At 30.5% G+C, this 13,317-nt stretch overlaps 1 protein-coding gene and 1 long non-coding RNA gene across 4 annotated transcripts; one reads left to right on the top strand and one right to left on the bottom strand.

The window, feature by feature from the left end:
* The first annotated feature begins 883 nt into the window (after positions 1 to 883).
* On the top strand, positions 884 to 4,620 carry LOC105629866 (cuscuta receptor 1). Its single transcript, XM_089724742.1, has 6 exons — positions 884 to 1,272; positions 1,362 to 1,517; positions 1,711 to 1,776; positions 1,950 to 2,096; positions 2,177 to 2,323; positions 2,444 to 4,620. The coding sequence occupies exons 1-6, from the start codon at positions 921 to 923 to the stop codon at positions 4,531 to 4,533; spliced, it is 2,958 nt and encodes a 985-aa protein (XP_089580868.1). The 5' UTR covers positions 884 to 920; the 3' UTR covers positions 4,534 to 4,620.
* A 1,375-nt stretch (positions 4,621 to 5,995) lies between these two features.
* LOC119370992 (uncharacterized) lies at positions 5,996 to 9,441 on the bottom strand. Of its 3 annotated transcripts, XR_016322050.1 has the most exons (4): positions 9,206 to 9,441; positions 6,784 to 7,984; positions 6,553 to 6,676; positions 5,996 to 6,322 (listed from the first exon to the last, which is right to left on the bottom strand). It is a non-coding gene; the product is annotated as an uncharacterized LOC119370992 (long non-coding RNA). The 3 variants fall into 3 exon arrangements; XR_016322049.1 differs by lacking the exon at positions 5,996 to 6,322 and having other exon boundaries at positions 6,431 to 6,676; XR_016322051.1 differs by lacking the exon at positions 5,996 to 6,322 and having other exon boundaries at positions 6,431 to 6,676; positions 6,784 to 7,830.
* Positions 9,442 to 13,317: the final 3,876 nt, after the last annotated feature.

Below are 13,317 nucleotides of genomic sequence, written 5' to 3'. Positions count from 1 at the left end.
TTTGACATTTTATAATAAAAGTTTATGTATGATACTTCATATTTGTTGACTTCATACATAATAATTTAACTTATAAACAACATTATAAATACAAGATTGACATTAGCATATACATGTAATTATGTAATAAACCATAATATTGTATGTGTAGTTTGATAATGCTACTTCTAGTAGAGTTTTATCAAAATATTTGTTATCACACAAATACTTGAAATTCAATTCTTTTTTAGTTTTTAATTAACCAAAAGAAATGAAGTTTAATCTCTTTTATTATTTAAATCGATTTTTTTATTGGTATCTCACTTAAAAAAGAAGAGTGTTGAACCATTCATTCATACACTTATTGGTTATTATTTAAATCAACTTTATTTTTAAGTCTCCTCTACAAATAAACAATACACCATAACTTATAGTAAATGGTTGATGTGACACATTTTGGAAGAACTTTTCTGCAAACGATTATCTTTATAACGAATGTTAAATTATGTAATTTTATGGTTCTAATATAAAAGTTTTTGCAATATAAGGGTTGCCTTAGCTTGAATTTTGAGAGGAAATATTTTTTTCTAAAAAAAAAAAATCAAGAACGAGAGAATAGAATTTTGAATTGGAGGCCTCTCATTGATTTTTCAAATTTTAATTTTTTTTTTAATTTATAAAGTATCTAAAAAAATTAGAATGGTTAAATTTTAGGAGTCAAAAATATTCAAAAAAAAGAGTTTTATAGAATGGTTAGTTTAACTTTTTGTAATTTTTTTAAATAAAATATAAAAATGTAATTGGATGGATGGAGGAAACTTCGCTGAAGGATTCTCCAACATGCATTTACTTTGCAACACCTTTTTTCACGTCATGGACCATTTTGCTACTCCTCTCTCTATATATAACAAGCTAGAGCGAGTTGAAGATAAGTATTAAAAATGGATATAATTAAGAGGTATTGTTGGATATTAGTGATTTTATTCTTCTTAAAAGAGAGTTGTGATGGCTGTTTAGAGGAAGAAAGAGTTGCACTCTTGCAAATAAAGTCTTCCTTCAATTCTTCTTTTTTTGATTATTCTTGGAGGATAGATAATGTTGCCTGTTGTAATTGGGTAGGCATTGAGTGCGATGAAATTACTAGTCGAGTTACAACACTCGAACTCTTATCGAAGAGGGATCAGTTTTCACAGAATGTTTTTTACCTAAATGCCTCTTTGTTTCTTCCATTCCAACAATTGAAGTATCTTTATTTATCTGCAAATGGGATAACTGGCTGCGTTAAGAATGAAGGTCATTTTATCTCCGTATATTTATCATTAATTATGATTCAAAATAATTAAATTTATGTACATTTTTAAAATGCTCTTTCATATATGCAGGTTTTGGAAGGTTATCAATACTTTCCAATTTGGAACTTCTTGATTTGCAATATAATCGATTTAACAATAGCATCTTATCATCGCTGGTTGGTCTTTCATCTTTGAAATACTTACATCTATCTCACAATAGATTGGAAGGAATAATTAATATGCCAGGTGATAACTTCACCCTTTTTTTTTTTTTTTTTTTTTTTTTGTTTCTTCCATTTTGCCTCAAACTATTAACAAGAGGCAGCAGAATCGAAGACTTTAATTATTAATTTGAAGGACTAACTTTTTCTTTTTGTCTCAAACTATTAACAATATATATGAATGTCATTTGTAAACTGACGTGTGTTGAGATGTGCAGAATTAAGTAATTTGATAGAATTGGATATGAGCGACAATGAAATCAAAGGCTTCAATTCTTACCATGGTACAATATATTTTTGTTTTCTTATTTACTAATATCTAACAGTTTTGATCTCTTAATTAACAACTTTCTATTATTCCTCAAAAGTGTTTTGTTTTAATTAGTTTTAGTTTCTTATTACTTAAGTCTCTATATCTAAGTGAAATTTAAATTTGGTGTTTCATTTGAATCAATAGGGTCCTATAATTTCACTAATTTGGAAGAGCTGCACCTGGATTATTCTATTATTGTGGATGAAAACTTCCTTCAAAGCCTTGGAGCAATGATGCCTTCTCTTAAGCTTTTGTCTTTAAGGAGGTTGAAAGGATCCGTACCTACTGGAGGTAATTAAATTATCAAAAACATTTCAAATTATCAAAAAATTCCAATATATTTTCACACACTCCTTTTTGAATTTTTATAGGTTTACTTAATTTCAAAAATTTGGAGTATTTGGACATGAGTACTTCTACTATCAACAATAGCTTTGGTCTACAAGGCATTGGAATGATAAGGCATCTTAAAATTTTGTCATTAGCTGGTTGTGGACTGACTGGACCCATACCTACTGGTATGTTCAGCAATCTCTGGCTCTCCCTTGTACTATCTCTTTCAAATAAATTAGAATTGTAACTAACCAAAGGTTTTTTTTTTTTTTTTTCTTTTTCGTTGCGAAATTTCAAATATTCAGGTCTTTGCAAATTGAAGTTTCTGCAAGAGCTAGATATAAGTGGCAATTATCTCAATGGCAGTTTGCCATGGTGTCTAGCAAATTTGACATCCCTCAAAATATTCTCTCTCTCTAGTAATAACTTTATTGGAGACATTGCTTCATCTCCTCTTAGGAGATTAACATCCCTTGAATATCTAGATCTCTCTGATAATCTCTTCCAAATCCCAATCTCACTCTCTCTATTTTTCAACCATTCAAATCTCAATTTTTTGGATTGTCAAAATAACACCATATATGCCATAACAGAGGCTCATAATTTCACTCCAAAGTTTCAGTTAGAGACTCTCCACTTGTCTGGCCATGGATATGGTAGTGTAGAAATTCCCAATTTCCTCTATCATCAGTATAATCTACAATATGTTGATCTATCAAACAATAACATAAGAGGAGAGTTTCCATTCTGGTTATTAGGCAACAACACAAAACTAAGGGTAATTCATTTGGCCAACAATTCTCTTTTAGGGCCATTCCAGTTACCTATTCATTCTCCTCCGAATTTGTCATTCTTGGATATTTCTGAAAATAGTCTGTATGGATCCATCCCAAAAAAAATTGGGACACATTTGTCAAGATTAGAGATATTAAACCTGAAGGGAAATGGTTTGAATGGGAATATTCCCCCTTCATTTGGAAATATGAGCTTTTTGGAAAGTTTGGACTTATCTGACAATAGATTGTCAGGAAGTATACCTGAGCAATTGAACGTAGGTTGTATCTCATTATTTCAACTCAAACTTTCAAAGAACACTTTGCAAGGACAGATATTTTCCAAAAATGTTAATTTGGAATATCTTAATTGGTTACAATTAGATGGCAATCTGTTCAATGGAAATATACCAAATAGTTTGTTTAATGCAACTTCATTGAATATATTGGATGTCAGTGATAACCATCTCTCTGGAAGCATCCCTAAATGGATGGGAAATATGTCTTCTCTTGAAATTTTAGATCTTTCACTAAACAATATTTCTGGAAGCTTACCATCCAATTTTTGCCCTTCAGAAATAAAAGAAATTCACTTGTCAAAAAATAAACTGCAAGGATCTTTGAGTGATGTATTTAATGGTGACTCTTCATTAGTTATGTTAGATCTTAGCCACAATAACTTAATAGGAAAAATTCCAATGGGGATTGCCAACAATTCTAAATTGAGGTACATTCAGTTAAGTAGTAATCATTTGGAGGGTGGAATTCCAACTCAATTATGCAACTTGTATAACTTAAGCTTGATTGATCTCTCTCATAATAATCTTTCTGGTCATATTCTCCCTTGTTTGAGACTTAGTAGTGCTTGGTCTAAAGAAGATGAATTTCCAATTGAAAATAATACCTTTTCCCCCAAGGTTCGTGCTCCCCCTATGGTTCCTCCTCCTTACTCACCACAACCATTGGAGTTTACAAACAAGAATGAATCCTATTCTTATCAACCAAGCACACTCAAATACTTATCGGGGATTGATCTTTCTTGTAATAATTTTTCTGGAGAGATTCCATTTGAAATTGGAGATCTTAATACAATTCAAATGTTAAATCTATCACACAATAGTTTGACTGGATCAATTCCACAAACATTTTCAAATTTGAGGCAAATCGAGAGCTTAGATCTTTCTTACAACAATTTGGAGGGAAAAATTCCTTCTCAAATTACTCAATTATATTCTTTAGAAGTTTTCAGTGTAGCACACAATAACTTATCTGGTAAGACACCTACAAGAGTTGCACAATTTGGAACATTTGATGAAGGCAGCTATGAGGGAAATCCTTTCCTCTGTGGATTGCCACTGCCAAAAGCTTGTTATGCAACAATACCTTCATCACCAATGCCCATAAATTCAATTGATGACAATAGTGGGTTCATCGACATGGATATTTTCTATGTGAGCTTTGTGGTATCTTACATCATAGTTTTGTTGGGAATAATTGCAGTTTTATACATAAATCCATATTGGCGACAAGCCTGGTTTTACTATGTAGAGTTGATATCCACCAATTGTTATTACTTTCTTGTTGACAATATTCCATACTTATTTAAGTTTGGAGTTTCATAAGATTGTATATTATGTTTCTACATTGTCTATGGTTCATAATTCATAGTGTAACTCTTATGAATAATGAAATGTAAGGTAAATTATAAATTTTCTTCTAAACATATATTTTAAATATGACTAGTATTTAAAAATGTGTGGTGCATGTGGTTACTTCTTATTATAAGTACTCATTATTAATTTAATAAATTTTTATTATTTATCAAGAATGATCTTCATTATTATTTTAATTTTTTTCAAAAATAAATTTAATATAATAATTAATAAAATATAATAAAGTTATAAAAGTAAAGGTTAAATTACAATTCATAACAAACAACATTGATAACATATAATAATATAAATATTAAATAAAATTAGTATGAATATTTTTATCAATTTCAATATTTCTCTTCTATTTCCACTTTTATATACTCCATTTATTCTACTTTAATAGCAATATTTCATCTTTTTAAAACAATTAAGAAAATGATTAGAACGCATTGATTTTCTAAAAATACATAGTAGAATACCTAAATTGGCCTTCTTAAATTAAAAACTCTCCATCTTTTGGATACAAAGCATAGTAGAAAACTCTCCATTTAATTTTACTACAAAGTCAATGCTAATTTTATCTCGTATTAAAGGGAAAATAATAAACTTATCTTTATATTATGTCAAAATTAATTACTTTGTCCTCCTATTTTTTAAAATACACTATTTTTAAAATACACTATTTAGTGATTCCATCAATATTGTTATTTCGTGCTGTTTAATTTAAAAGAATTATCTTTTTGTCAATCGTTCATTTCTCTTCCCTTCACTTCCTGTTCATTCTCTCTCTCTCTCTGTTTACTTTTTTTTTTTTTTTTTTTTTTTTTATAATTTTCTAATTCAAATACCCTCTTAGCACTCATAATTCTCTCTACTTTTCTAAAGGTGGATTTTAATCAAACACTTGATGGGCAGAAAATTATAAAATCCAAAACATCTCTTTTAAATTTTGTGGTCTGTGTTGTTGTGATCTTCTGATTGAATTGGAAGAACCTTAGAGGAATCATATCACTTGCTATTACATTTTGTATGAATAAACGTCAATTTGATTTAAAATAGGAAAATGAGTAAACAAAGAAATAGAGTAAATGTAAAATGTTTTATTGGAAGAGTTGCAGAAAACCAAATTCTGTTTGGATTTATTTTTAAATATAGTTTTAAAACTTTTTTTTATAATCACAAAATTGTCTTTTAACCGGAGAAGATGTCTAGTTACATGTTCTTTTAGTTTATTTTTTAATTTATTTAAATTTCGTAGAAAATGCAAACTTAAAGGAAAAAGTTAAATTTTTTGATGGAAGGAAGTGTATTAAAAAATATAGGGATAAAGTAGTGTACTAAAAAAAACAGAGGGAAAAGTAATTAATTTTGACAAAATATATGGACAATATTATAATTTTCCGCATATTAAAGCACCACGATTAGGGATAACTTATCATTAAATTTAATTTTTATAGAAAAAAAGAATATACCAAACGTTTTGCATGTACTATATGAGGAATAGAACCTCCTGTATTCGTGAAGGACCAGACCCTGGGCCACCAATTTCAGTAAGGCGACTCTTTGAACACTTTTCAGACTTTATTTTAAATTCAGGAGTCTCCCAATGAGGCTTCCAGCTATTCCAAATATCATTAGGGATGTATTTAGGCTTTTTCTTTCACCATTTACCAAGCATGCCCCTATAGCGTTCTACAGCCTTCTTACTCCAGATTTTTTTTACAGATGCATCAATCTCCTCATCTCACACAAAATGTTTCTAAGGCCATAAAGCACAAAAAAACACACATAAAATGGACACATTTATCAAGCTAGTCATTAAAATTCTATAAGCCAAAGCAAAGTAAGAAAAATCAAAACACAGTCATGGGATGATATGTCTACTTAAAAAAAATTCAGATTATATACCTAGTTTATCATTGAGCTAAAGTCATATAATATGTTGATGAAAATATAGTCTAAGGGGAGGAAAAGAATATAGTACAACACCTTAAACTCTTGCTAGTATATGTCCTTCGTTTCTGTAGGCACAAACTTCCATTCATAACCCGCTGGATCCAATTTCTTTATGAAAGATTGAGTGATCATGGTGACAAAGTTATATGGCTCCAAACTGAGACAAGTAAGAAGCAATCAATAGTTTTATGTTCCTAACAAACCTTCAATTTGCATAACCAAAATAGATATATATAATAGAGTTCTTTAAAAGAATATTCTTACTTGTTCCCAACAAGTCGAAGGACTTTCGATTACCATTAGTTGTAGTGTAGGCAGTTGAGGATCTAGTACCTCCTAATGGTGTCCTTGTGGCTGGTGTAGGACCGAATGGGCCTGAGTTAGTTGCTATTGTTAACTGTGGTGGTGGGAGTTGTGGCAATTGCTGCTGCTGTGGCTGCTGCTGTGGCTATGACTGTAGCGGTTGTTATGGCTGTGGCTGTGACTGTGGCTGTTGTTGTGGCTGTGGTAACCACACTTTGAGTCTGAACAATGATGCATCACACCTTCCTCAGTTGCATGCTCAGCGTGCCATCTCATATGCTCTGCAGTGGCTTTAGATGCATACAATCATTGTAGACTATCAGTGATGGGGAACTAATACATCTGTTTGTAAGGAACAAGAGATTTCTGATTAGCAGAAGGATGTGTCGTTGGCTTATATCGTGGTTGATTACAGAACTTACAATAAGTCAACTCACTTTCTTCAACCGAATAAATCATACACCCGTTGTTACAACTATGAATCTTTTGAACAGGCATGTTTAGACCTTGAACTAGCTTCTTTGTTTGGTAGAAATTTTGTGTCATAACGTTATCCCTTGGCATCAACTCTTTCATTAATTGACACATGTCATCAAAACATCTTTCGGAGAGGTGATGTTCTGACTTTATGTGCAACATACGCGCAACAGCTGACAGCTTAGAATGACTTTCACAACCATGCCATACTGCTTCATTTGCAGAACTCAACAAACTATAAAATTGTTGGGCATTAGGTTTGGTGCTTCTTCCATATCATTGGGATTAAATGAGGGACCAGCAGCATCATGGACCATTCTATGATATTCAGTAGAAGGCTCGTCAAATGCACCAGTGTTTCCTGATGAATCATTCATAATTTGATCCCTCACCTTTGGCTGGTCCCCATTTGCCATAACTTCTGCTTCCCCATGCATGGTCCAAACATAATAGCCTGGTACGAAACTGTGTTTAAATATGTGTTTCTCAACTATAAACATGTCTTCGAAGTTCTGGTTTCGACATCTCCTCCTATTATATGGACACCTTATATTATCACCATCCCTACCTTCCACATGATTCCAAGCAAAATTAAGAAATTCTAGGATACCCATCTTAAATTCTTTATTTGGTAGACCATCTGTTAACCTTCTATACATCCATTCACGATTTGAATTCATTTTTCCTGATATTGTTATTTAAAGAAAAGATTTCAACTTGCATTAAATTAAATACAGTAACTATATTAAATTTATTTGTCCTGAAAATGAATTAGAAATTAAAACGTAAAATAGAAATGAAAATAAAATACATTAAATAGAAATGAAAACATAATTCTATACTAGGACTAAATTGGACAATATACTTACAGTGAAAACATGAAATGAGGATAACTTTTAGAAATTTTATTATAATATAATTTAAAGTAAAAGAAATACGAATGTCATTTCCTAGAGAATCTAAATCCTATATATACATGATATATTTGCTAAATTGAACTTGTTGACAATGGTATATTTTCTAAGATTACCCAAAGTATTGTCAGAACCCTTTTCTAAATGGATTGGACCCACCAAGATCCCATCTCAAATTCAATTCAAAACCTTGCAACACTAAGATTATAGTCTACAGATCTTTAATTAGACTATAATTAGCCCCCTACAAATTAAATATATGAGTGGGCCATTTCTTCTAAAATATCAGTTGGGTTAACCCTTGTCACGCAACAACAACAGCAGAAGATATCTCAAAAGGTATACAGTTAATTAATTGTTAGAAGGGTTATCTAACTGTCAAGCCAAAGCACCCATATTGGAGAACTGTGACTAGGACTCAAACCAAGCCCCTCGTACACGTGCGATACGAAGCATACAAATTCATAAAGGAAGTACAAGTTCATTTCTAAAAGAGAGAAAACTTTTATATAACAGGTAGTGACACAAAGCATACAAATTCATTTCCATTGGAACATATGTGTTCATATAGAGAATAAAGGAAGTACTAGTAGATGCATTTAGAGCTGGAAATAGAAAACTGAACAGAAGATAGAAACAGAGTCGATGGAGATGGAGGCCAACCATACAATCCAGCATCCTCAATTCCTTCGTAGAAACAAACACAGATTTAATAAACTCTTGCTAATATCATTCCATTCTCATAAACTCTTGCTAATATCATTGCATGTTTGCTAATTGCAAACAAACACAGATTTTCAAATTATGAGAAAAATGCAAAGAACATAGATTATAAACAAAATAAAAGAAAAGAGGCTCTGCATGTAAAGAGACCTCTACTAAAGAGAAAAAGGAATATTTTCAAACACAGATTATAAACAAATTCAAACACAGATTTTCAAGGCGTTTACTAAACAAAGAGGAAAAGGGGAAAAAAGGGAAAGTAAGCTTACCAGTAAAAAAATGGCGATTTGCTGCTTAAGATGGATGGAGAACTAGAGCTCTGTGATTGATAAGCAAGCGGGGTCTCTTACTTGAGGGAAGTCACATTCCTATTGCTTCTGAACAAAGATGGGAAGTCACCTGACATCAATCGATAAGAAGACCGAGGTAGAAGGAGAGAACGAGAGAGCGCTAGGGATTTGATAGATAGGGAATTGTACAAGGTAAGGGGAGGTTTAGTGCGTAGATAGGCTAAATGGACGTAGTTTTAAGTTCCTTTTTTATTTTTTTTTATTTTAATCAAAATAATTAAGGTTTTGATTACTTTTTTCCTTTATACAAATATCAACAAAAATAAAAATACGGTATTAATGCCAAACCAAGTTCAGATGAGGTTGTTGTTTATCGAAGAGCACTTTTATCAATTTACAATTATCTGTCTTAAAATACGGTATCTGAGTTGTTATTAAATTATATACTCTAATGAAAATCTAGCTTCAATTAGGTTTTTTTAATTGAATACAAATTATAGTATATATGGAAATTAAGGATTAATTACGTGATGATTTATTATGTTGGATTAAGTGCATTGGATTTGTGCCAAAGTCTTGAAAATTATGCTAAATATGGAATAATACGATGATTATGTGAAAATACGATTTTATTGAGTGATTAATTATATGAAATGAATTATTATGATATGAACCATAAAATATTTTTTATAAATATAATATGATTATATGCAATTATATGTGAAATTGAGCAATAATGACATTATGAGTATGGTTATATGATTAAAATGTGAATTATGAAAATGAGACTATGATGAAATATTTGGTATGAAAAATATGATTTTATGAATAAATGAAATTTATGAAAAAGAGTATTTTTCAAACTATAATAGAATATTCTGGTGTATTTACAAGGCCGAAAATTCTAAGTTATAAACACCAACATAGATGAATTATGAAATGAATTAAATAAATTTGATTTTTACCGGCCCTAGTTTACTTGTTCGAGTTCGTAATAGTATAGAGGTATGACATGTCATAGGAAAAACAATACTATCTATGTTATTATGTGACACGGTGTCAATTTTTCAGGAGCTAACGAACTCCCATTATTCAGGAGCTAACAAACTCCTATTATTCAGGGGCTAACGAATCCTTAGCTTATGATATGGTCATTTGATTTCGATTGACGGGTCTTATGATGTTATTATGACTTTCGAACCGTCTGTTATTATGTTTTCTCTATATGTTATTTGGCTCTTCTAGGTGAGCTAGTGGCCTGATCAAAAATGCAATTTTTACAAAATAAATTAAGAATTAATTATACTGCTCTTATGGAATGATGCTTTTATTTATTGATACATGATTTCTGAATTTGATATTATATGCTAAACTATGGATATTTTATTATGTGACTGAATTAAGCCTTATTATGTAGAATATTGTGATGTCAAGATTAAATATGTATTTATGCCATGCATGAATATTAAATTGAACACCATATACTAATTAATTAAAATAATGTTATTAAGTAATTGAATAAATAATTAATCATGTTGCTAGTTATGGAATTATCCGGTCTGTTTTGATAGTATGACTATATAAGGGATTATCCTTAGATTTAGAGACGCATAATTTAAGTGATTGAGTATTAAATACTGATGGTGAATATCATAACTGGTGATTTAATAGTGATATTAGCTATTATTTATTATTATTTTAGCTAGTAAATCATTTATGATATTAAATGATGATTGATAGGTGTTATTTTTATAATATTTTTAATATAATTTTTATTAAGATTTTTAGTATTTTTAATTACTTTAATTAGTATGTATTTAGTTTTATTTATGTTTTTGTTCAAAGCTTCCTTGAATCATATTTCATATGATATTGAGGAATTTTGTACGATTTTTATAGAAAAACCAGCCAAAATGCAGAAAAGACTGTGCCTAAGCAAAAAGGGCTAGCACGCCCAAGCCGTGCCAGAGAGCACGCTCGTGCCATAAGAGGCTGTCGATCCCTGAACGTGCTCACCCCAGCACTGCCCATGCTGCAACCACTTTGAAGACTCATACTCCAGCATGACCAGGCCATGCCCAATAGCACGCCCGTGCTGAAGACCAGATTTTGCATTGGGCTGAGAACGTTAGTTCTAGCTTGTACCGCTTGCATAGACCCGCATGAGATGCTTTTCTGACGTGCCAATCAAGTTTAAATCCTATTTAGATGCTGGGAGAGTCCTAATTGGGAAGAAATACAAAGCCTAAACAGTTTCCTATATCTAAAAGATTTCTTACTCAATAAAGATTCACTTTTCTAAACAAACATGAAGATATTCTAGAAAGTCTATATAAATAGAGAGACTAGCCATAGTCAGGAGAGAATCCATTCATTGTATATACCAACTCTGGTTCTATTATTTTCTACATAGTTTTCTCTCTCTAAGACTTCAAGTGCTCAAGATTTGTGTCAAGATTCAAGGAAGCTGTCCACGTTATTTGTTGACTAGTTTTTATCTCTAAACTCTTAATCTTGTTTTTACTTCTCATCATTCATATTGATTATAGAATTATTCTCAAGTTTATTTGAGTTTTATTTAATTACTATGTCGACCTAAATTCTCGTACTAGGGATTTGATGTAGCTTAATTTCTTTTCCCATTTATAATATTAGATTTGCTTTTCTTTGTTCAAAGTATAATTTATTATTGAACTTAATGTTTCCAGGCAGAATTTCTCTCATGGATTGATTTATTTCATTAATCACTATCGGGAGAAGGGTTTTTGATATAAAAAAGTAATAAATTATATGAGAATAATAACTTGATGCAGAAGCTATATGATTTCACTCATGGGGGTTTTCATAAGTTAACAACCTTAGGATATGAATTCATAAACAAACCATAAAACTTAATGATTTAATTCATGTTTTGATTGCGCTATTAGAAGATAGGTAATTAAAATGGGTTAAAATAGCTAACAATACATCGGGAGAGCTTGTAGTGATTTTAGGGTTGTTTCCCCTTCTTGAACAATTAAAATTGATTTTCAAACTAATAAAATAAATTGGATAAAGTGAAGTCAAAATCCCTAGTAGTTTTTGATCCTTGATTTCATTTTATCAAATTTGCCTTGCTTGATTTCTTCTTATTCTCTTTTATTTTTTTAAGTTAATTTCTTAAAATAATTCCCCTTATTGTCGTTTAAATAATAGTAGGTTAACACAATTTCGGTATTTGGTATATGGTCCTCGTGATACCGATACATTACTCATTCTTTATTACTTGTTGCGATTTCGTAAACTTACGAAAAAGCCTGTCAATGATTATGAAAGTGTGATTAAATTATGATATAAATGTTGACTATGTGTAATTAGCCTGTGATTAAATTATGGTATGAAGTGCTGAATGTTATGCCCTAGAATTTAATTATGCTATGAACATGTGAATTTATGTGTAATTTCCTATGAAATAGAGAAATTAGTATCGCTAAGTTTTATGTTTAGCATGTTGATTTTATCACATACAGGTGGTACACGGAGGTTGCAGAAGTGTAGTAAGATGGATGCTTTAAAGTAGTGGATAGATATGAAGTAGTTATAGTTATTTGATTTATCGTGGCATTAGTAGCATGTAACTAATTATTAGAGGTTATGTATTAAAATAATGATCTCGGAGTTATATACATAAGATAGTGTAGTGATGATTATAAATCTTATGTTGACCCTTGATGAGTTATTATGAGATCATTTATTAAAAATTCTTGAATGTTATATTTGAGGCGATTCATTTATGAGAAAATGTTACGGGTAATGAATTATTGATTTTGTAATTGATGTTGAGTATTATATTGGAGAAATTGATTTGGAAATTATAATTGGTTTGTGGTGGATTTATAGAAGTGTTAAAATGATTTTCCTGATATTAGAATGTTTATAATATAGAAAAAACTCTTGCAGTCCTTCCGTAGTATTTTCTCAAAAATTTTCTAAGTCATGTTTTGGAGACTCATTGATATGTGCATAATTTGTTACTTTTATTCCCAATATTTTTAGTATTTCTGAATTATTCTTAAGTTTAACTTAATTGGTTAGACAATTTTTATCAATTA

The sequence above is a fragment of the Jatropha curcas genome, chromosome 8 (assembly GCF_041381405.1).
Source record: "Jatropha curcas cultivar XTBG-Jc1 chromosome 8, XTBG_Jcur_1.0, whole genome shotgun sequence".
Classification (NCBI taxonomy): domain Eukaryota; kingdom Viridiplantae; phylum Streptophyta; class Magnoliopsida; order Malpighiales; family Euphorbiaceae; genus Jatropha; species Jatropha curcas.
The sequence above is the reverse complement of the archived record's forward strand: the minus strand, read 5'-3'. Positions and strand labels throughout refer to the sequence as shown.

Coding starts and splice junctions, on each gene's coding strand:
- LOC105629866 (XM_089724742.1), top strand. CDS start 921: ATGGATATAATTAAGAGGTATTGTTGGATATTAGTGATTTTATTCTTC. Junction 1,518..1,710: donor AGGAATAATTAATATGCCAG/GTGATAACTTCA, acceptor TGAGATGTGCAG/AATTAAGTAATTTGATAGAA. Junction 2,324..2,443: donor GACTGGACCCATACCTACTG/GTATGTTCAGCA, acceptor TCAAATATTCAG/GTCTTTGCAAATTGAAGTTT.